This window comes from Aegilops tauschii, chromosome 5 (genome assembly GCF_002575655.3).
Source record: "Aegilops tauschii subsp. strangulata cultivar AL8/78 chromosome 5, Aet v6.0, whole genome shotgun sequence".
Lineage (NCBI taxonomy): Eukaryota > Viridiplantae > Streptophyta > Magnoliopsida > Poales > Poaceae > Aegilops > Aegilops tauschii.
Window position 1 is genome coordinate 564,884,713 of NC_053039.3, and position 23,593 is coordinate 564,908,305.

At 46.3% G+C, this 23,593-nt stretch overlaps 1 protein-coding gene across 2 annotated transcripts; it reads left to right on the plus strand.

Annotated features, from left to right (window-relative positions):
* The first annotated feature begins 15,182 nt into the window (after positions 1-15,182).
* LOC109767023 (uncharacterized) lies at positions 15,183-21,315 on the plus strand. 2 transcript variants are annotated; one of them, XM_040391243.1, is made up of 2 exons: positions 15,183-20,697; positions 20,792-21,315. In XM_040391243.1, the coding sequence occupies exons 1-2, from the start codon at positions 18,921-18,923 to the stop codon at positions 21,145-21,147; spliced, it is 2,133 nt and encodes a 710-aa protein (XP_040247177.1). In that variant the 5' UTR covers positions 15,183-18,920; the 3' UTR covers positions 21,148-21,315. The 2 variants fall into 2 exon arrangements, with proteins under 2 accessions (XP_040247177.1, XP_040247182.1); XM_040391248.1 differs by lacking the exon at positions 20,792-21,315 and having other exon boundaries at positions 15,183-20,265; positions 20,375-20,507.
* The last annotated feature ends 2,278 nt before the right edge of the window (positions 21,316-23,593 follow it).

Here is a 23,593-nt window from a genome sequence, read left to right on the forward strand (position 1 = left end):
TATCCTATTATCCATCCTGAAATCGGTAGCTAGCCTCAGAAGAGTCCTGCTCATCCCAGGATGAAAACTACGATCGAAAGGATAATGGGACATCTCAACTACACTACACTGCAATGCTTATCCACCTCCGTCTGAAGGGGGTTTTATAGGTAGAGAGGAGAAAATGGCGGGAAAGAACGACTGCGGTATGGCGGGAAAGGGTTGGCGGGAAATGGGTGGCGGGAAACGGGTGGCGGGAAATGGGTGGCGGGAAATAGTTGGCGCGAACATATGGCGGGAAAGGGTTGTGCGGAATACGTCATAGTTTTACAAAAAAAACCAGGGATCATTCGGAAAAAATAGCGGCATGCACCAGTCGGCCCACAGCAGGCCAATTAGTCTTTGTCGGCCCACTGCAAGCCTATCGGCCAACTGCAGGCCGACTGGACCCTGTCGGCCAACTGCAGGCCGACTGGACTTGATCTGGTGGCCGACAGCCCAATCGGCCAGCAGCAAGCAGATGGGCCACCAGTCGGCCTGCTGTGGGCTGACTAGGCTCAGTCGGCCTGCAGCGGGCCGACGGTGTATTATTTTTGAAAATTATTTTTTCAGCGTAATATTTCTGTAATTTAATAAAAAAATGTATTATTGAAAAAAAATTAGCCCACAATACCCCCTTCCTTCTCATTTAACATGTTTTTTTTGACATGTTTTCACTCAGGCTAGGTTCTATTCAGTGTTGCCGTGTCATCATTTCTCTCCACTCTCACAGCTGAAACAAAAATAGTTGGTTTGTCTCAAACTGCATGTCAACTTTAGCTATAATTTCAAATATTGTTCACTAAATTATTTCTAATTTACTAGATTTTTTTGAAACTTTCTACGCAGCTTCAATTTTGAGGTTAAGTTTTGAACTTAAATCTAAAACTTAAGTTTTTCTTAAACTGCAAGTCAATTTTAACTGAAATTATACCAGAATATTCCACAATCATTCATGATTTGCTGAATTTTTTCAAAATTTGGTGTACTAGATCATGAACGAAACATAGTTCGCCAATATGCTGAGTCTGAAACAAACGTACGTAATTCATGAATGAAACATGGTCCATATATATAGTTCACGGCAATGTAAAGCTTATGTAACATGCTTACATGCACCCTGAGTCCCTGCATCTGCATGCATTTGGGAGAAGTACGTACGTACCTACACTGTGACGACGAACTTGCGGTCAGGGTCTTACATATCCACCAAGGAGTCAAGCCTGTTCATCACGCACGTACGCTGCAATCAAGATGGAAGAAATTACAAATGTACATATGCCAAGCAGGGACGGCCGGGGCAACTAGAGAGGCCGCCTCCTAGCGTCGATCGGCCCGGGGGACGGCCGGCCATTTATACCGGTACCTAGCGGAGGAAGAGCAGGAGGCATGGGCGAGGTGTTCGGGCCGGCCGGGAGACGGCGGCGGGAGCTATGGTAGAGACCTAGATGGCGGCGGCGGATCCCTCCCCTGGCCCCAGTTAATCTCACGCAGCCATGTGTGCGTGGGTCCGGTCTCCCACGGGAAGATCGAACTTGCCCCAAAATCTGTCCCCGCAGCCGCAGGACCTTCCAATCTCCTCCTTCATTGCAATTGCAAGATCTTTGTCCCAGATTTATCTCTCCCTGCAGGACCTTCCAATCTTCCAAAACTTGCCACCAGACCAGACTACCACAGAGCTCGCCCCTTCCAGCAGGAGGCAATGCCAGTGTGATATTCGGTACCGGGTTGCATTTTCAAGTGATTCTGTTTCTACAGAACTAGATTACTGGACAGTGGTACTAGCTAGCAAGAGCATCTCTAGCCGACCCCTTATAAGGCGAGCCCTTATAAGGGGTTTATAGTTCACGTTTCCCCTCTTATAAGGGGCGAATTTAGCTGCGACAGAACAGAAACCCCAGTTAAAACTGTAAACTTTAAAAAAAAAGGTTTGGCGCGAAAGATGAACAAGAAACAGTAGTAGATAGAAGTTCATCATCGATACATATACGAGGTCATCGATTTACATAGTGTAGATTCATCGCACCGTCGGCCTTACCCTAACCTACTGCCCAAAATGGGGCTCACCAGAGCCCTCCGGGTGCAGCAGCGACGCTACGGCCTGGTGGCGATCACTCGTCGTCGTCGTCGGAGGTGAGCTGAGGTCGGTGTACATGGAGTCTTGCGCGTCGGCTTCGCGGTGCCACGCCTCCATCTTCTCGTCGAACTCCCGTGCCTTGGCAAGGCCCTGCTCGTATAGGAGTTGGTTGATCTCCTCGTCTCAGCGGCGGCGCTGCGCCACCTTGTCCTCCTCCCGCACCTTGGCGAGGCCCTGCTCGTATCTGCTCGTCCCAACGGCGGCGCTGCGCCACCTCCTCCTCCTCCCGTGCACTGCGCTCGAGAATCGCCGCATCGATGGTGTCCGCCTCAGAGGAGGGAGGTAGTCCCCCGGCCCAACGACGCCAGCGCGCAGCTCCTCCACCTCGGCTTCCCTCTTCACCGCGTGGAGCTCGTCCGCCTCCCTCTTGACCGCACGGAGCGGCGGGAGCTCCTCCGCCTCCCTCTTGGCCGGCGGCAGCAGCGTACGCGAGCTGCTCGCGCCGGTAGAGCTGCCTGCGCCGAAGAGCCGAGTCTGCCGCCGGTTGTACTCCTCAGTCTCGGGGCGGAGGAGGGACGCCGGAGGCTCAAGGCCGTGGTTGGTGTACTGGCGGGTGGAGTGCTTCCGCGCCGCGTTGACGGTGATGCACCGCTTCCGCTCCTCGTCGTCGTGACCGCCGGCAGAGCGGCCACGCTCACATCCCGCGCCACATGAGGCGGAGCGGTGGTGGATCTGTCGGCGGGGCGGCAGATTTAGGTCACCAGTGGCGAGAAATCAACGGGGAAATGGGGAATAGCGGCGGTAGGGGATAGGGTTTCGACCCGTATCGCGACCGCAGACCCGAATATATACTGTGCGGGGATTTATTTTTTCCGGGCCACTGTAAACTCTTTACGGGCCAAGGCGACTATACGGGGTCTAGTCTGGCCCAAAAAATGGGCCAAACCCATATAATCGTCAGAATTATATGGCCGGGCGGTTATAAAGTGTCTGCTAGAGATGCTCTTACACGAGCGGGCATGTGTACTGGATTTTCAAAATTTGTTTGTTAATGAGGATACACTATGTTTCCTATTTGGCGAGAGCAACTAATTGAAGAGTACCCCTTGAAGGAGCCATCAGGATCACTTTTAGTTGGCTGAGAGTGTGCCACCGCCGCCACATGGCGCGTGCTCGACGCTCTCTCGGGTTTAGATGAGTTTTGTTTTTATTTTTTCGGCTTTTCGGTTTTGCCAGGTTTTTCCTATGTTTTGGAAACAAATTATGCGTGAAAAACGGTTTTTTTGGGCTTCCGCGAGAGGCACAGATTTACTTCTCGTGTAGGCACAGTTGTGCCTTTTGGGAGAAAATGTGTTTACATTTTTTTACTTCCGCGAGAGGTACAAATTACTGCTTGCGATGGCACAAATTTGCCTCTCGATAGGCATGTGCGAGGCACATATTTACATATTTACGTGTTTCTTTCTAAAAAAATGTGTTTCTTTCTTTTTTTTTTCCTTCCGTGAGAGGCATATATTTACTTCTTGTGTGTCTCTCAAAAAGAAAAGAAAAACACATTATTTTTTGTTTCCATTAGGCACAGATTTGTTTCTCATTGAGGCACATATTTGCTTCCATGAGAAGCACAATAGTGCCTCTTCGGAAAAGGAAAATATGATGAAAAAAAAACCGTGCTTTTGGCTTGATTTTTTCATTTGGTTTTTTCAAGAAAATAAAGGTACATCAAAACCTATCGACATGGAATTTAGTTTCAAAATCTCGACATGAGAAATCCAACGGTGCAAACGCTTCAGAATTTAGACGCACGGCTTAAAAGATAAAATATTTTCAATAAACAAATATAAGATTAAAAAAACGCATGGGTTGCGACAAGTGATGTATATGTAGTGCACCACTTGTCGCAACTTGGCGTGGTGGGAGTGACCTTTGGAAGGGCTACCCTTAACTAGTGATTTCACTACAAGCGACCTGGCGCACACACTCCAGCGCATTCGATCTTTTTTTGGGCCGGTAGATTTTAGGGTGTATTCCCCGCTGATTTTGGGAAGGTGAACTTCGCTGAACCTTTTTTTGGTTTTACCTTCGTTTTTTCTTCCTTTTTTTTATTCTTTTTTCCGTATTTCCTTTTTCGTTTTTTATTTTTTCCCTTTTTCTTTTCTTTTCTTTTATTCTTTATTTGCATATTTCATTTTGGTGGACATCCTTCAAATTTATGAAAATTTTGGAATCACAAACATTTTTTGTGTCATGAACTTTTTTTGAAATCATGAACATTTTTTCAAATTCGTGAACATCTTTTGAAATTCGCAAACATTTTTCAAATCATGAGCTTTTTTCCAATTGAGAGCATTTTCTGAAATTGCGAACATTTTTTTAACCGGTGAACATCTTTTTGAACCGTGAACATTTTTTGAAGAGGGTTTTTACGATACCCTGGTACTCCATAGAGCAAGCTCGGAGTACCCAGAAAATCTGGCCGCTCATCTATAGGGTTAGTTTAGTCTTTTCACCGTGCTAATTAATTGGTATCTTTTTGCAAAAAATTACTTGTTTAATCATAATATAATTTCCCAGATTAGATCGGCCCCATTGACGCGCACGCCGCCATCCGCCATCGTCTTCTTCCTACCAAACGAGGATACATGTTTTACTCCACGAATCTCACCCCAAGTTCGGCCATGGTCTACATCGCTGGAGGCACTAGCAGCGCATGCGTAAGGGAATCTGTGAATTACGGGTTGGTCTGTTCTAGAAATCTACGGCGACATGATCTATCAAATTGGCCTTAGGGATAGTGGACTCCTATCATGTTTAGCCATACCACCATTAAGTCTTTCGACCTTCGGTAGTTGCTACCTTGCATTCAGATCTTGCGGGAGGAGATTTTGTTCGGTACGGTACTACCTTGCATCCAAATCCAGGTCAAAAAGTATTCTGCAGCTCCACATGTTCTTGCTTCATAGCCTCTCGCCTCAGACTATAGTTCTCCACCCAAGTTCGCCCTTTCCAACGTCGCACTGGCGCATCGCAGCTATGGCAAAAACACGGCGCGGCATAGTATTCTTTCAGAAGTTATTCTGTGACATTTTTGCCCCTCAACTTATGGTACTCCCAGGTAATTAGTGGTGGTACTCCTGGGTACACGTATTGGAGTACCATCGAATCTTAACCACTGGATTAGGACAAATGAAGGGTCCATGTTAATTTAAGGGTACGGTAGAAGAGCTCTTTTTGAATATTTTTTGAAATTCACAAACATTTTTTGTTTTATGTACATTTTTTGAAACACATAAACATTTTCTGAATAAGCGAACAATTTTTGAGCGTGACGAGGCTTCCTCCTTCTATCTCCACCCTGTTGCTGCTCCTTAGCCCTCCATCCTCCCCAGCTGCCGTACGTCTCACCATCGCCGTAGCTGGGTGCTTTCTCACAAGATATGGGGGCGTTGCCCAGCCGCGCGACTGCTCACCCAACCGAGGCACCGCAGGGACTCCTCGCTCGTGCCTGCACGTCCTGCAGAGATGCCCAGTTTTTCTGAGAGAAAGATGTGCCCCAGCCACCGCCATTCCGGTGATGGACAACGCGACGCAGACGTGGGAGGCGGCCGGCGAGCTTTTTTTTATGCAATCGGAGTGCAGTTTTCTTGGAATCGGTGAGTGAAATTGCTGGGATCGTCGAGCCAGTCAATGTGGGTCGGGAAGCTGCAACCGACGACTGAATTTGCTGCTAGTGGAGAGAGGATTTGCTTGAACCGGTGACTGATTTTGCCGCGACCTAAAAAATGGCAGCGTTTTTTTTTTTTTTTTTTGCTATGCCGACGGCAATTTTTGTTGCATCCGGTAACAATTTTTTTGCTACTATTGTGAACCGGCGTCGTTTGATGCTACATCCGGCATCGACGATGCTACAGCGGACGACCGCGTTTTTGCTACTATCCGGCATCCACGATGCTACGGCGGACGACCGCGTTTTTGCTAGTATCGGTGCTTGCAGGTGCCGGAACTGGCGTCCTACGATGCTACTACTGACATTTTTTTGATACTATTCGCGTTTATAGGTGCTGGAACCGACGTCCTTCAATGCTACATCCAGCAACGACGATGCTACGGCTGGACGACATCGTTTTTGCTACTACCGATGATTGCAGGTGCTGGAACTGGCGTCCTTCGATGCTACATCGGGCAAGCGATGATGCTACGGCCGACGACTCTGCGCTGGATGCTGCAACAAGCAATGCGGCCTGCTACTACCATGACTAGCACGACCGTACCACGACGTTGGTGCCATGATTGAAGTTGGTCGCCTCGCTCATGCACCACGGCCGCTGCTCCTATTTTTCCTCTGTTTTTTGTCCGATGCGTTTTCTTTTGAGGAGAAAAAAAAAATGATACGCGTGCCTTATCTGACGGACAGAAGCGTCTGAATCCAACGCTGGCGCGGTGACCGACCGAAAACAAAACACCGTTCGGCGAGCAGTTCAGGTGCCACATTGCCCCGACAGGTGGGCCCTCTTCCTCTGCCGCTCCCGCTCTGCGGCGGCACCGCCGGACCGCAACAGGTGGGTTGACGCGCCGCGCCGCGCCCCGGCCCGCTGCGAGGGGAGGAAGTCGAGGAGCTCGGGCCCCGGCCGAATCCCCTGCCCGGTTCGGTCTGGTCTCCGTCGACCCGGAGCTCAGTCCTGGCCGCCGAGTTCGCTGATGCGGTGCCTGGGGTCATCACCCGCGCTGCGGTCGCCGCTCGCCACAGGCCCACATCTACTTGGCATCTTGGCCCACAACCAGGTCCAGGCCAGGGTAATCTCGTGGCCTCTCTGCTCGATGGCACCCGCATCTTACCCCCCAATATCGAGTGCGCAACATTTTTGATTTGGTATGCAGTGAGATGATAATAGCAAGCAGGAGCAACTAGTTAACGAGCGCTCCTTCGGGAGCCTCGCAACGATCAGCGCCACTTGGCGCGCTCTCAGCCATTCGCCACGTGTCGTGCTCTGGACGCTCCCTTCAGATTTTGTTTTTTTATTTTTGCGCACGCGTTGTCGGCTTTTTAAACGGTTTTTTTCGACGTTTTGGTTTTCCCCGGTCTTTCTTAGCTTTTCGATCAAAAAAAATTCCAAAAAAAAAATTGCGCGAAAAAACGCGTTTTCTTTTTTTTTCCCTTTCGCGAAAGTCACGGTTTTTCTTCCGCGAGAGGCACGGTTGTGCTTTATCGAGAGTCACGGCCGTGCCTTTCAGAAACAAAAAAAAACGTGTTTTCTATTTTTTTTTCTTTCGCGAGAGTCACGGTTTTGCTTCCGCGAGAGGCACGGTTGTGCTTTCGCGAGAGTCACTGCCGTGCCTCTCGGAAACGGAAAAAAATGCGTTTTCTGTTTTTTTTTCTTCCAGGAGAGTCACGGTTTTGCTTCCACGAGAGGCACGGTTGTGATTTCGCGAGAGGCACGGGCGTGCCTCTTTCGGAAAGGGAAAAAAACCGTGCTCCCGGTTCGGTTTTTTCGCCCGGTTTTTTTCGTCCGGTTTTTTCATGAAAAAAAAAGTTCGTCAAAACCTATCAACATGGGATCTAGTTTTGAAGATCTGGACACGAGGAATCCAATGGTGAAAACGGTTCGAGATTTGGACGCACGGTTTAAGAGATAAAACGTTTTGAATAAACGGATTTACGAAAAAAGGGAAAACTCCCAGGTTGCGACAAGTGGCCACTTGTCGCGACCTGTGAAAGTGGAGTGTTCTTTGCAACGAGTACTCCTTAATTAGTGATTTCGATAGCAAGGTTCCGAGAGAGTAATACGTTTGACAGCCTGCGGTGCTGGTATTTAGAGAAGGCCAGAGAGGGTATTAGGCGGTTCAGCTTAAATCAGATCAGTAATCAACCTAGTTTGCAGCCAGTTGGCCTGCTTCCTTAAGAGTGGAGAATGACTAGAGAAAATGGACCCATTAAACATCGTTTGGTGCGAGATGCATATGGACAGTTACACGCAATTTGGTGTGTATATGTGTAGTTTCTCCCTACTTACTACATTGCGCTTCCGTCCCTCGGAGCGAGGGCAGAAGAGCGAGATGAAGAAGAGCGCCTCCTGTTTGCTCAAGGCATGCTCCCTCGGTGCAAGGGTGCTATTGCTGATTTTTCCGATGGCTTTGTTTGGGATGTCCAGAGTCCGAGATCATCATTTTAAGGTGTCTAATAATTTTGAATTGAACTGGAACTGGAATTGGAAAGCTACGCTCAAGGTGGTGGAGATGGAGCTCTCCCTCATGTATGACATCCTCTACACCAATGCTGCGGTAATCCACAACTGGTATGGCCACTGCATCCGTGTATTCTCGCCACTTGCGACTATTGTCGTGTTCATACTGTTCCAATTAAGTGGTAATAAAGATGATTACAGTAAAGTCGATCTTACTATCACCTACATCTTGTTGGTTGGTGCCTTCCTTCTGGATTTGGCGTCATTGTTGAGTACTTTGGGGTCGACTAGAGGCTGGATTAGGCTGGGTCTTGTCATCCTGTCTCTTCGCCAACATGTCAAGGCTGCTAGAGGCAACAGAAGGTGGTCAGGCTCCATTGGTCATTTTAACTTGTTGCATTTCTGCTCTCGTGACAATACCAAGCTAAGCATCAGGGTGGCCAAGATGATGAGGCTTGAGGATTGGTGGAACAAATGGCATTATGTGGAGACCGTAGTGATTTCAGAAGATGCCAAGGAGTTGGTGTTCCGATATGTGTGGCAAGCACTGAAGAAGATTCATGACCCCAGAGCAAAGGATGAGACTCAGTCCCGACCCTACATGGAGGGCCCCATGGCAATGACGACAACCAAGATCTACTGTATGTCCTTTGGTCCTGAACCATACGAAGATACTGCCCGGAGGCGTATGAAAGTAGCCGAAGCTCTGGGCTTCGGTGCTGAACTCCAAGAGGTGATCCTGACCTGGCACGTCTTCACGGATGTTTTTCTCTTGTTCAGCAGAGGTCCTCCCAAGGACGTGGATGCAGCATCATCCACATATGTGAAGGCGATCAAGGCGCTGTCAGATTACATGGTTTTCCTCATCGCTATACGCCCTGACACGATACCCGGTCTCGAGCTACACAGCCTGTACAAAGCAACTCGCAAAGCTTTGGAGGTAGAATTGCGTTTTTCTTGTGAGCAACATGTAGAGGAGCAGCTTGCCAGCATCCTGCAAAACAGTACACTTGTTTCACGTGGAAGGGCGAGCATCATTCTCTCGCATGTTCGATATGCCCAAAGCGTTGTCACTCATCTTGGATGCATGGGTGCGTCTGCTCATCTTCTTGTCTACCCGATGTAGCAGGGACGTCCATGCCAGACAGATCAGCTGTGGCGGCGAGAACAGGACCATCGTCTGGCTCATGGAAGAACACGCTGGCATGCTCTTCAAGCGACCTGAAACTGACCGCCAGGAAGCTAATGCCTAGTGATCAGTGTCCAGTTATCGCACTTTTATTCCCTCCGCCGATATTCCTGTTATCACTCAAATTTGTACGTTAGACAGGAAGCTCTTTTTGCTCCCGGCCGCCATCACACAAATTTGTAATCTTTGTTCATCCTGTTGCTGCTTGTGATTAGCTATATTTTTCGGCAACTAGGAGTATGAACAAAAAAGATTTTTAGAGCACCCTCTAAAAATTATAGTGATAGAGGGCCACATTGAGGATTTGTTAGAGTGGACCAAAACTATATACTGGTATTTTTTTTAGAGAGTGGAGGTTTTTTGGGGAATCTGTCAGAGTTCCTCTTCGCTGAACTTTTTTCCTCTCTCTTTAATGTTGTGTATAATAAAAAGGCCACAGTCGAGCAGGTTGTCACTTCTGAACTGTTGCGTAGGAACTTATTTTTGAAACGAAGACGCACGTCGCGTCTGGCTTTAAATTAATAAAGCCCCAAGGCAGCATCCAGACAAGGTATCAACGTTGCAAACCGAATTATAAGGTTCTTCGGGCTCGCAGGCCCGGCACAGAGAAAGCTCAACGACATTAACTAGAACACAAAAGCGGAGCGAGACAAGTAGCTCAACCCAAAATACTCAAGCTGGCTGTTCTTCTTGACGCGATTTCACCATGCACAGCTTGATCTGCTCCATGATCCCGGTCATGCGGTCCTCATCACGCGGCTTCCCCAACGGTGCCCAAGCCTGTAAGAAAATATGGCATTTGAAAAGGATATCAGCTGGTGTGCCGGGAACTTATGTTCTATCGTTATTTTGTTCTGCACAGACCAAAGAGACCAAAGTAGCGCCCCTACGCAGCGCCAAACTACCCTCGCGTTGGCACCCCTCTGCGTCGACAATATAGACAATAAACCGTCGCTAGAGTGCGGGTTCCAATTCTGATTGGAAGCATCTCTCACCACACTCCACGAAAATCTAGCTAAACAGCACCCGAAGAACACATGGTTAGCATTCTCTCCAAGGTTGCAAATGCCGCATGTCCCGTCCGCCTGCCCGTTACGTTTGACCACGTTATCAGAAGTAGGGAGGCGGTTTCAGAACACTTGCCACATAAATATTTTGATCTTGAGGGGGATGACTGCCTTCCATAGCCCCCTAGCCATGTCTAACTCATTTCCCTCAGTCAGCTTATCGTATAAAGATTTCACTGAGAATTTCCGGGATGAGGTTAGCATCCAAGTTATATCGTCATTATCCTGGCTGAGATTCCTCCCCTCGAGGTCAGCCACGAGATCGCCCCAGGAGGCAGCCTCTCCTGCCTCCAGCGTCCTAAAGAAGGAAATCGTCGGGGGATGCACGCACATGGCATCAGCCACCAATATTTTAGTGTCCGTGGCCAATTGGTATAGCTCCGGGTGAGATTGCCACAACGGCACTTGGCCCCACCAACAGTCAAGCCAAAACCGTGTGAACGAGCCATTGTTCACATTGAAAGGAGCTCCCACCGAGAAAGCCGGCCTCACCGCTTGGATCCCGTTCCAAAACGCGGAGCCCTTGGCCTTGGCCTTGAAAAGATTTCCATCCGGGAAATATTTCGCACGGAGGATATCGCCCAGAGTCCCGACTCATTTTGGGCAAGTGTAGGAACTTATTTGGTGACAGAATTATTCAGTTAGAACAGCTGGAAACATTGCGCACTTCTACGGTATTAACTGAAGATGAGAGATTGAGTGATCTGGAAACCTTTTAAGGCTGTTAAAACCACAATAGGCAAGGTTTATTTATTTATTTGAAAAGAAAAATTATTTACTCATATGCTTGCCGAAGATGGGCAAATTGAGTCTCTGTGGGGCAAATTAGCATTCGCGGTCCGGCATTTAAAATCCGTCAAATGTGTACAAAAAAAAGTTTGTCGTGTATACAAAAAATATGCAATGTATGTGAAAAAATTTGATCATGTATACAGGTTAATCAAGCATTTGAAACAAAATAAAAAATGTATTTCAAAAATGTTAAAATGTGTATAGAAAAAAATGTTGACCATGTATTAAAAAATGTCAATCTTGTATTTGAAAATGTTAATCAGGCATTTGAAAATTGTTCAAAATGTGTATAAAAAAATGTTAATACGTATTAGAAAATAAAACTTGTATTTGAAAAATGATAAATGTGTATACATAAAATGTTAATGTTTCTCATGTATACAAAACATATATACAAAAAATATATAATGTGTGTGAAAAAAGTGGATCATGTATTTAGAAAATGTTAGTCGAGCATTTGGAAAAAATGTTAAACGAACATTTGAAATTTTTTAATCAAACATTAAAAAAATGTAAAACTTTTTATACAAAAATAAATTAATCTTGTATTTCAAAAGTGTTAATCAAGCATTTTTAAATATTAAAATATGTATAAAAAATATTGACCATATATTAAAAAATATCAAACTTTTAATTAACTTTTTAAGACATGCATTAAAAAATGTTCTTGACATATACAAAAAAATATAGATTGAAATGCAAAAGAAGCAAAAAAAATAAAAAGGCAATGAAAACCGAAAAATAAACAATAAATCCAAAGAAAGAAAAACCCAAAGAAACAAGTGCAAAAAGAATGAAAAACATTAAAAACTGAAAAAAAAAACAAAGAAAAACAATAAAATCGTTGTAAACCGAAAAAGAAACAAAAAGGAAAAATGAGAAAAAAAAATGAAAGAAAACAAATACCAAAAGAATGAAAACAGTGAAACGCAAGGACGAAACAAAGAAAGCCGAGGAAAGAAACAAGGGAAAGGTAAAAAAACAGGAAACAACGAAAGAAAAAAAGAAAGTAAAAAAACAGAAGTAAAAAACCGATGAAGAAATAAAAAACCGAATAGAGAAATAAAATAAAATAAAAATGAAAAACAAGAAAATCATGCGGTATGATCGTGATAACCAGCGATGCGAGCAACCTGAGCAGCCCGCGAGTGAGGTGAAGGAATGGGCTGGCTCTATATGCTGGTGCATTAGATGAGATGAGAGCTATACTTCGCTATAAGCGAGATAGCGCCTGCAGGCATCAAATGGATGGCGTCTGATAGCCTCAGGATAGCGAATTGGGCAAGCTCAGTAGCGGGTTTCATGCTATTTCATTCGTGCACAGCTGCGGTATTTTATATTTGGCCGTGCGTAGTTTCGGTCTTTTTCTTTCGTGTCGTTTCTTCAGAGAGCCGTCACAGCCTCGTCTTTCCGAGCAGTTTACAATAATGACAACAACGCCACAAAAAAGAATCAAGAGATGAGATAAAGGCCAGAAAAGCAAATGCCTAGAGATAAAACTGCATGCACGAAAAAACCGAGAGCAACTCTAGTTGATCCTCTAAAAAGCTTTACAAGAATAAAATTTCACTTTCTAGCTGGCACCTAATTGATCCCTTAAAAATATCAGTGGAGTAAAAACTATCTTTCCCGACCACCCGATTCTTATATTTACTCGGCTGCGAACCGACCGATTAAAAAGTCTCTCCCTTTATCCTCAGCCGCGCCCACCCAACCCCGCGCCGCATCCACTCCGGTGTCACCCTACTTGCCTCCTCCGGCCACCACGCGTCGCCGGCGACCCCTTGTAGCACCCGCTGCGATGGCCCCCCACCTTATTTCGGTCGATTTTTCATGGTCGGCGACTATAAATCGGTGGATCTATGGTTGCCGTCGTAGATTCGGCGCACCTAGTCGTTGCGTGTTTTGGAGGGATTCGACACACCTAGTCGCCGATATCCACCTCCACCGCTACCCGCTGCATCTTGGTATGTCTTCCTCCACTCGCTGCTCGCATCTCACATGTCGGCCGACCGTCGGCGCAACCACGTCCAGCCGTCGACCTAGCTCAGCCTTTCCTAAGCAGCTTGTCAGCGAGCCTCCACCGATAACCAAGTGTGATCACTGCCGGTGGCCGATGGTGCGTCTCGTTTCAAGCACGTCGAAACATCCCGGATGGGGTTTCTTCAAGTGCACAAAGGATAGTGTCGTGGAATTGTCACGGCAGATGTCCTTAGTGTCAGGACTTAGTCGCGAGGCCAGCGCAACTATGTAGTAGCTTGAGAGGGGTTGGGCGGAATCGAGAGACGCAACACAAGACAAGGATTTAGACAGCTTCGGACCCCGGGAAACATCATCCGGTAATAGCCCTACATGCTGTTTGTGGCTAGGTCTCATTATACTCATGAGAGAGTCGCCGGTAAACCGGTTCTTTGTGTCTAGCCCTAGAGATTGTTTCTTGTTCCTTGTCCCTCTTTGGGGAGCCCTGCCCCTCCTTATATAAGTTGAAGGGGCGGCTTACATGTAGAGTCCTAGTAGGATTAGAACTGACTTATTCTCTATTACAAGTCGGATACAAGTACGGGTCTTGCTTCCCTGTAAAGGAAATATTCCTCATGCCTTCCGTCTTAAGCCGGCCCAAAATAACATGAGCCGGCCTTCTAGGCCTTGGGCCTAGTCTTCTGTCTGACCCGCCGTTAGGGCCATCCGTGAGTCGCCACTCCGGCTGGTTACCAATGAAAACGCCAAGCTCGACCAGGTCATACTTCCGACCGGGTCATACCGCGGGGTATATCCCCGACAGATAGGGTGAGTGCCATTTCGTACGGTTGTTCTTCGAATTCATCGCACAGTGAAACTATTGTTTGCCTACAATTGTATGTAGGACAGATGCAAATTTTGGTATTTGGAAGAGGAGTACATGATCTATTGATGACCGGAAATTTGCTAGATGTTGGTGCATTAGTTGCTAGAGATGAAGCTAGAGAGGATGCAATGTCCAAATTTGAAGAGAAAAAGAAGAAATAAGTGTGCAACTTTGAGAAGTCGATAGAGAAAAGAAACAATGTAATCAATGAAGATTGGAGAAAGCACGAGTTAATTGTAAAAAACCACCACATTTGGGGCATCGATTGTAGAAAACAACTTAGTCCCTAATTTTGTGCAAAAATCACCGCATTTCTAATAAACTTTTCGCAAAATGCACTCATCAGGTGATTTAGCCCATTTTATCACTTTCTGACACATGGGACCGGGCTGTAAGGAGCTTGGCAAAATAATCACACACAGAGATTTAAAAAAAGCAACCAGCCCCCCTGGACCTAGCCCGGTAGAGCCAGCTGCCTCGATCCCATCGGACCGAGAGAACCCGAGCTGGCCGACCCTCGATGCCACTCCGGCGATGTCGCCGCCGCCGACAAGCACGTCGCCGTCGTGATCTCCTCGCCCCGCCTCTCTCTCCCACGTCGTCCTGCTAGGCCCGAGTTGCGACGCGCGGGGAGAGGATCCCTCCTATGCGTGCTTGAGAGGCCAACAACTGCCACCATCCAGCTCCCCGTCGTGCGCGACGTGTAGCAGGGTCACCAGCCACGGGAGCTCGCCGCGCGCGTGGGTCGGCGGTGCACAGCAGGGCCATCACTAACCGCATCCACCAGCGGTGTCCGAATCGTCACCACCAGCGGTCCAGTCCCACTAACTGAATTTGGACGGGAATGTGACAGCGGCGAGCGAAGGTGGCCGGAGGTGGGGGTGCAGGCAAGCTGGGCGGCGGGGTGGAGCTCCATCCATCCATGGCGCTGGGCAGAGGAGGCCTCAAGGCGGCGGCTTGCAGGATCAAAGGGAGGAGGGACGCCACCCGCTGGGTTGGATTGCGTTTTTTCTTTTTGATCAGGGGGGTGTATGTTAATGTTTTGCCAAGTCAGCTCCTTATAGTCCCTCCACTTGTGAGAAAATGATTAAACGGCCTAAATCCTTCAATCAGTGCTTTCTGCAAAGAGATTACTGAGAACGCGGTGATTTTTGCATAAAATTAGGGATTAGGTGGTTTTCTGCAAACCTTGCCTCAAATGTGATGGGTTTTTGCAATTAAATCGAGAAAGCATTGATCGAATTAATAGGAGCAGTTATCTTTTAGTTTTCTTTGGATCGGCCGGGTTATTAGCAAAGAATTTGGTGAAGTGTGTAACCAAGTGAGTAGTGAAGTTTAATTTTCTTTTTGCTCCGTTAAATTTAAAGATCAATTAGAAACAAGCACTTTTTAAATAAAGGAGGAAAAGTAAATACTGGGTCGTTGCTCCACTCCCCTAAATTACGGGGAATCGGTTAAAGTTGCTCTAAGGTTGAGTAATCGGCTTAGATTTGGTTAAAACTTTGGAGGTGGCTCATTTTCTTTTTCTGAACTTTCATACTAAAGGGCTCGATATTACGTATTATTTTCAGTTCTGTCCAGGTGGCCGCATTGGGCCCTCCTCCCTCTCCTCTGGATGGAGCCGGTCGGGGGAGCCAGGCTGCGGCGGCGGCGTGAGCGGACGGCGCCGTGCCCCGCTGCGACAAGGAGCTCGGCCCTGTCCGCATCGCCTGGCCGGTCTGGTCTCCGCCGAGGACGCCGGTCTGACGCGCGCGCGTATCCAGGCGCCGATGCGGGGCTTGGGGGACATCACCCGCGCCCTGCTCGCCACTAATCGCTTCTTCGCATCTTCGTCCACAGCCAGGGTAAGCTCGTGGCCTCTCCGTTGATGTTGGGTGGCACCCGCATTTCCCCCCAATTTCGAGCCTCCCTGCTGCGCCCAACACTTTAGATTTGGTAGTCTAATACCCCGACTCTGATGGGATGATAATATTCTGACAGAATAATGAGTACATATGTTTGACAGCCTGCTTAACACTGTCTGCACCATTTCGATACACCTCAAATGTACTACTAGTACATTACTATTGAGACAAGACTGACGAGGGTGCTATAGGCACCTCGTCTTCATTCACATCAGTAATCAACCAAGTTTGCAGTCATTGGCCTGCTTCGTTCAGACTAGGGAATAGTAAGGAAAATCGACTCATTAAACAGACTTTGGTGCGAGATGCACATGGATAAATACACAGCTGGTGTGCATGTGAGTGTCTCTGGGGTGGGGGGTGCGAGAGCTGACTTTGATTGCAGCTGGACACACCTATTATTGCTTTATTTTTAGGACTGCGATAGCTAATTATTTATCGAGTTTGGAGTCCATTATTAAGTATATACTACTGTACGTCTAGCTCATTGTTGCGTTAAGTTTAGGTAGTATGAAGCATGGACTTGGGTGCTTTGTCCAAGTCATGGGCAAGGAATATGCCATGAGATGAGGTAAAAAGATTTCGTCTAGCATGTGCTTGATAAGATAACAAGATTATAAGTAAGTACTGACCCCTAAAGACATGAAGACTAGTTGTGAGAGGCATCATCATTTGGTTTTAGTATTTCGTGGCATCATCATTTTTATTACATCTTATTTGTAAAATGTACACCATTTTAGGCCCTTCATCTTCATTCAGATCAGTAATCAATCAAGTTTGCAACCTGTTGGCATGGCTCATTCAGACCGGGGAATAATGACAAATCTCGACTCATTGAACAGATTTCAGCGCGAGCTTCACTTCGATAACAAACAATTGGCATGCATATATATGTGTTCTTTTTTGGGGGTGGGGGACGCGAGAGTTTGACTTTGAATGCAGATGCACTCGCCTGCTGTAGCCAGATGGGTATAATTTTCTTTAGGACTGGGACAGTTAATTAAATATCGAGTTACGTACACTCCCAACTACTAATTATTGCATTGAGTTCAGTTATGAAGCATGGACTTGGGGCAGCTGTATCCAAGTCATTAACATGTGATACGCCATGAGATGGGGTAAAAGATTCCACCTCGCATGTTCCTGATAAGATATGGAGATTAAAAGTCCTGGCTCCTAAGCCCTAGAGTCATCAAGACAACTTCATATTTTTTCTATCCTAGTTATAACTTTTTTTACTTTATGTAAATCCTTGTGTCCTCATGCAATCTTGACAGGAAATGCTTACTGTGTGGAATCATCAGAATTGAAATGAACCTAGGTGGATTAAGAACTAGACAAAGTTTGTGTGGGCGTGGAGTACCAGTACCAGCACGTGCACACTTCCATCAACCAGTCCATTAAGACTGATTGGGCATGAGTGGCCTTGGGCGCCACTATTAGTTCACCAGTGACAAATACACATATGAAAGTACTGGCCGGTGGAGAACGTATCAAATTTTAGAAAAGAAAATAAAAGAAAATTTACTAACAATGGTCACTCAGAATTTCTGCTAAATTAATCTGTTGTGCCACAAAATTCCAGAAGTCCAAATGGACCTGATAAATAAAAAGAGACGAATTTTACTTAGGAACAGACATGATAGTTGGGCCCCACCATGTCGAAGTAGAATTGCTACTTCGTCGTGAATGACTGTGTGGTATCTATTGCGGTTGATGTTCACTATGTGACCTGGACAGAGTTTTTCGTTTTCTGTTTTGAACTTGCGTTATGATGCAGTGTAGAACTCTGAAGTTTAGTTCATGAAACTGGGGGTAAACCTTTTATTGAAAAAGGCTATTATCTAAAAGATAGTCTCGTTCCGTACCAAGCTTCTATGGGCTGAACGATTTTTTGCCCGTCGGCTGGCCAGTAGGATCTGCCCATAGTTTGCCCATCAACATTTTGCCCATGGGCGTCTAAGAATCTGCATTTCGCCAATCAGCATTTCGTAAAATGTCCTAGAAACAGTATTAAGCATCTGCCCATTCAATATTAATCAACATGATTAATAAAGTGAAGACCAACTATGGTCTTCTATAGTACTATGCTGATGACGAAACCTGCTGTAATTATTTATATCCAATCAAGTCTGTAACCAGTACTAAGATAATATGACGTGCGAGATGGACTCATGGACAGGATTAACAAACAATGGGTTTGCTTGTATTTTTGGTGATTGGAGTTTGACTTTGCAGTTTAGTACTAACACATTTATTTTCAACAGAGGGGTACTAGGTTGTTTTTGGGGACTGGGGAATTTAATTAACTGTTCAACCTTGGAGTTTCTTATTACACTCTGACTATTCCATCACCAATTATTGCATTGAGTTACGGGAGGCGTCATCAGTTGGTTGTAGTAGTACTACTATTTAAGCACTAGTGCTGGGCAGATGGACAAAAGCTACAATCAGCATCCTCTCTTCCTTTCACAAAATTGGTCCTGTCCCTGATGCTATCGCGCGGTAGACTTGCCATCCTTTCTTCATTCCACAGAATTGGTTCTGTGCCTGAAGCTGTTGCGTGGTGTAGAGCTGTAGACTACCTAAGTGGACTGTCTCATGTAAGTCATCTTATTTACTCATCACGCATACACATTCTTTTCATATTATGTATGTAGAAATGCATAGATCTTTGATGTATTAATACACTCTTGCCGTATTGTTGATATTCTGTATCATCATGTGGCATAATGAAGTCCTCTGTTATTGAGAAAAAAGAAAAGGAAATGCAGAGATCTAGTTGCTAATAAGAGTTCTCTTTATTTTGTCACTGTAGTAGTACAAAATTAACTTCCGTTGGAGCAATGGCTGGCGGGCCGATTCAGCTCTGGAATGAGTGGGCAACCCAGATCCTCGTCCTCCTCAGCTTGGCACTGCAGATTTTCCTCTTTCTATTCGCTAGGACTCGTCGACGTGGACCCTCCAGCGTGCTCAAGATCCTCCTTTGGTTGGCATACCTCATGGCTGACTCCACTGCTGTCTACACTCTCGGCCATCTCTCCATCAGCGGTTCGCCGCATGAGCAGAAGCTCGCGGTATTCTGGGCGCCCTTCCTCCTGGTCCATCTTGGTGGCCAGGATACCATCACCGCCTATGCCCTCGAAGACAACCAGCTTTGGTCGCGCCACCTGCTAAATCTAGGGGTCCAAGCCTTTGGGGTTGCTTATGTCCTCTATAAGCATATCACTGAGATCCCCACCTCACTGGGATTGGCTACCGGCTTGATGTTTGTCATTGGCCTCATCAAGTATGGGGAGAGGATATGGGCCCTCAAGTGCGCCACCCTGAACAACATCCTGAGCTCTGTTAGGGAAGCTCAGTATCTCCCTTCTTACTACAGAGAGCTTCCTTCCCAGGGAGTGAGGGCAGAAGAGCGAGATGAAGAAGAAATCATGTTGTATGCACAAGGCATGCTCCCTCTTTGCAAGGGTGCTATGGCCGGTTTTCCTGTTACTTTAATGCGGATGCCTAGAGTTCTGAGTGGTATAGTCAATTCTCTCAAGCTGGTGGAGATGGAGCTCTCTCTCATGTATGACATCCTCTACACGAAGGCTGCGGTGATCCACAACTGGTATGGCTACTGCATCCATATATTCTTGCCGCTCGCGACTATCGCCGCATCCGTACTGTTCCATTTAAATGGTAATAAAAATAGTTACAGTAGAGTCGATGTTGCTATCACTTACATCTTGTTGGTCAGTGCCTTCCTCCTGGACATGGTGTCAGTGTTGTGCATTTTTGGGTCGACCTGGACATGTAATTTCTTGTTGACTAGAGGCTGGAGTAGGCTAGGTCTTATCGTCCTGTCTCTTCGCCGGCATGTCAAGGCTTCTAGAGTTAGAAGGTGGTCAGGCTCTATTGGCCAATTTAACTTGTTGCGTTTCTGCTCTCGTGACAAGACCAAGCTAAGCATCAGAGTGGCCAAGATGTTGGGGCTCGAGAATTGGTGGAATAAACTGCATTATCCAGAGAATGTAGTGATTCCAGAAGATGCCAAGGAGTTGGTGCTCCAACTTTTGTGGCAAGCAGTGAAGGAGATTCATGACCCGGGAGCAAAGGATGAGACCCAGTTCCCACCTGTGGAGAAACCAATGGTGAGGGGGCTAGTCGATAGCATACAAGTGGGATTTTGTCCTGAATCATACGAAGGTACTGCCAGGAGGCGTACGAAATTAGCCGAGGCTCTGGGCTTCGGTGCTGATTTCCAAGAGGCGGTCCTTACCTGGCACGTCTTTACCGATGTTTTCCTCTTGTGCAGCAACACCCTGAAGAACAAGGATGCAACAACATCCACATATCTGAAGGCGATCAAGGTGCTGTCAAATTACATGGTTTTCCTTATTGCTATACGCCCCGATATGATGCCTGGCCTCGAGCTATGCAGCCTGTACGAAGCAACTCGTGATGCTTTGGATCGAGTATGGAGTACATTTCATGGCCGGGAGATGCTTCATGGCCGGGAGATGCTTGCCCACACCCTGCACTCTGGTGAGGCCAGTGTTCTGCCTGGAATGGAATGCGTCCCTCTCCTGCGTGGAGCTTTGTATGCCCGGCTGCTGATAAAGGTGGTAGGTAGTACAGGTGATTCTGACAAGTTTGATCCTTTCGAATGCCATGATCATGCTGCCATGGATATGCTGAAGCGCCTGATGCCAGATCTGGAGTTCTCATGCAGAAGTGGTGTATTTGATATGCCCAAAGCGTTGGCGCTCATCTTGGATACATGGGTGCGTCTTCTCGTCCTCGCGTCTGTCCAATGCAGCAGAGATGCCCATGCCAGACAGATCAACCATGGCGGCGAGCTCACAACCGTTGTCTGGCTCATGGAAGAACACGCTGCGCTCTTTTTTACGCCACATCCAGATGGCCATAAGTGGCTTCCTCCCACTTATGCCTTCGTGTGAATCCCGTTCATCGGAAGATCCAGAAAGTGAGGAAATTCCCCTCAGAGAGCAATTTCGCATGGCGTGGTTCACGAGGAAAAAAATAGTAAAACATGGCAGCATGGTGTTGCTTAGCGCTGTCGAATAAATTATGGATTACTGTATCTCCTCTGCTTATGTTCCTTAGTTAACAGAAGCTGCGTTGTACTTTCAACTTCTATTCAATGCAAAACTTGGTTCTTTTTCTATTTTGAGATAAGCCCTATAAACCGGAAAGGAGGGAGTATTAAACATGATTAGTGTTGAATCATTAAAATATGTATACCTCGTTGCAATGCACGGGCAGTTATCTAGTCAAACTGTAAGTTTTGACCCTGAATTGTACGAAGAAACTGCCACGAGGCGTAGGAAATTAGAAGATGCTCTGGGCTTTGGTGTTGAACTCCAACAGGTGATCCTTTTTTTTCTCTCGAATATGCACGAGTGTGCATATCATATATTAAAGAAGAAGGGCGAAGATGCCTCCACAGTTACATTACAAGCTTGTATGGCCTTACAACCCGTACACTAAACCCCTCCAGGTTCCCTTTGAACAGGCCCGCATATGCCCATAACGCGCACTCAGATTTTACCTTGTCTATGAGTCTCTCCACCAACAGGTGATCCTTAGCTTCCAAGTCTTCCCTCTTGTCCAGAAGCGGCACCTTCAAAGACAAGCTAGGTGCAACATCCTCCACATATCTGAAGGGGATCAAGGTGCTGTCAGATTACATGGTGTTCCTCATTGCTAGACGCCCTAACACGATAGTGGAACTCGAGCTACACAGCACATACGAAGCAACCTGCCATGCTTTGGAGGGCATGTGGCATGAACGTTGTGATGAAACATCTTTTGTAACAAGAGAGGAGATGCTTGCATGCACCTTGCAAAACAGTTCGTACAGGCAGCTTAGAGAGTCGACCATCATTCTCCAGTATGGAGCTATGCATGCCAAACTGCTGGGACAAGTGGTTGATGGAGACGAACCTACTACCAGTTCTAGCACCAAATATTTGCACAGCGTTATGCATCGATTTGGCGTGGATATGTTGCAGCGTTTGATGCCAGATCCAGATGATCTATGCATGGAGTGCAGCAGAGATCGTGTATTCAATGTGCCCAAATGGTTGGCGCTCATCTTCAACGGATGGGTGCATCTCTCCTCATCATCGTTTCCATCCGATGCAGCAGAGAAGCCCATACCAGAACACGCTGGCTCATGGAAGAACACGCTGCCATGTTTCTCAAGCCACCTGCAGACGTTCCTCGGCTTGCTTCCTATCTAGTGAAACTGGTTCATCGGAGTATCTAGAAAATGCCGCTGCTTAGTGATGTCCAATTAATTTTTTTTTGACTGGGAGTGATGTCCAATTAATTGTCGACTAATGTATCTCCTCTACTTCTATTCCTTTGCAAAGATGCCTGTCATCACGTAAATTTGTTTGTTTAGACAAAGAAAGCTCTTCTCTTGTTACTCCAAAGCCAGCCATCGCAGAAATTTGTACTCGATCTATTCACTCTGTTTTTTTACCCCGTAACTCTTTCACTCTGTTGCTTCTCGTGATATATATATATGGTGCTATGCTTTTGGGGGAGGCGTCTGCATCCCTCTATGTGTGCACAACAATTTGACAAGCTGCAACCGATGTGAAGATTAATTCTGCAAGGAGAGAAAGTACCATGACTCGTGATGAGTAGCCTGCGAGGACCTTCAGTTTGACTCAGGCAAGCAGATGCGTACATTTTTATATCACTAGATCTATGTATCTGAGCTTACATATCATGAATTCATGACAATATGGAGTATGCCAGTTTTACAAAATGACCATTTCCATCTCCATTTGTCTACATGCATGAGCTATTTGCATCTCATATTCTAATGCTGTGTTGGGATTTTGTTTCAGCGATCTTAAATTTTGTGGTGGAAGGGGATGCCGTGAAGGCCATAGAACTGACTGAAGAGTTGGCGCCCAACTTGCTAGAGAATGACATGAATTTTTTATCTTATAAAGTCTTCACTTCATTGAGCTAATTCGTTCCAGAAAATGGTAACTGGCCGAATTTATTTTGGAGGTGGGAAATTGGGTTATATGGTTTTATTAATCTGGCTATTTTTTACTGACAGAAGCACTTAAGTTTGGCCAGAAAAAGTTGACACCCTGCATATATGATCGTATTTTGATGTTTGTCTGGTGATCAATGGCAGCTCATGCTAATCTACCAGCATATTCATCATTGGAGAGAGTTATACAGCAGTCGACCGTGGTTAGGCAATATCTACAGCAGGAAGTTGACAAGGTAATATAATATATCATTAATCATGTCTTTGTTTTTCTGCATGGCTAGTATAGCTCGTTTAGTCATTTTCTAGCCCATCTAAGATAATTTTCACAAATATTGTTATTTTACAAAAAGTACTTCATTGTGGAAGCTACTAATTCACTTTAATTGAGATTTCACTATTAGTGTTGTCAGCATCATGATGCATACATGACATTTGAACTCTTGGAGCAGGATTCTTACCCACCGTTTTGTTTGAAGGCCTTTCTGGACA

Bases quoted from the DNA above. Each gene is read 5' to 3' on its own strand.
- LOC109767023 (XM_040391243.1), top strand. From the start codon at position 18,921: ATGGCTGGCGGGCCGATTCAGCTCTGGAATGAGTGGGCAACCCAGATC. The intron at 20,698-20,791 runs GTGATTCTGACA...GTTCTCATGCAG, and splicing joins AAAGGTGGTAGGTAGTACAG to AAGTGGTGTATTTGATATGC.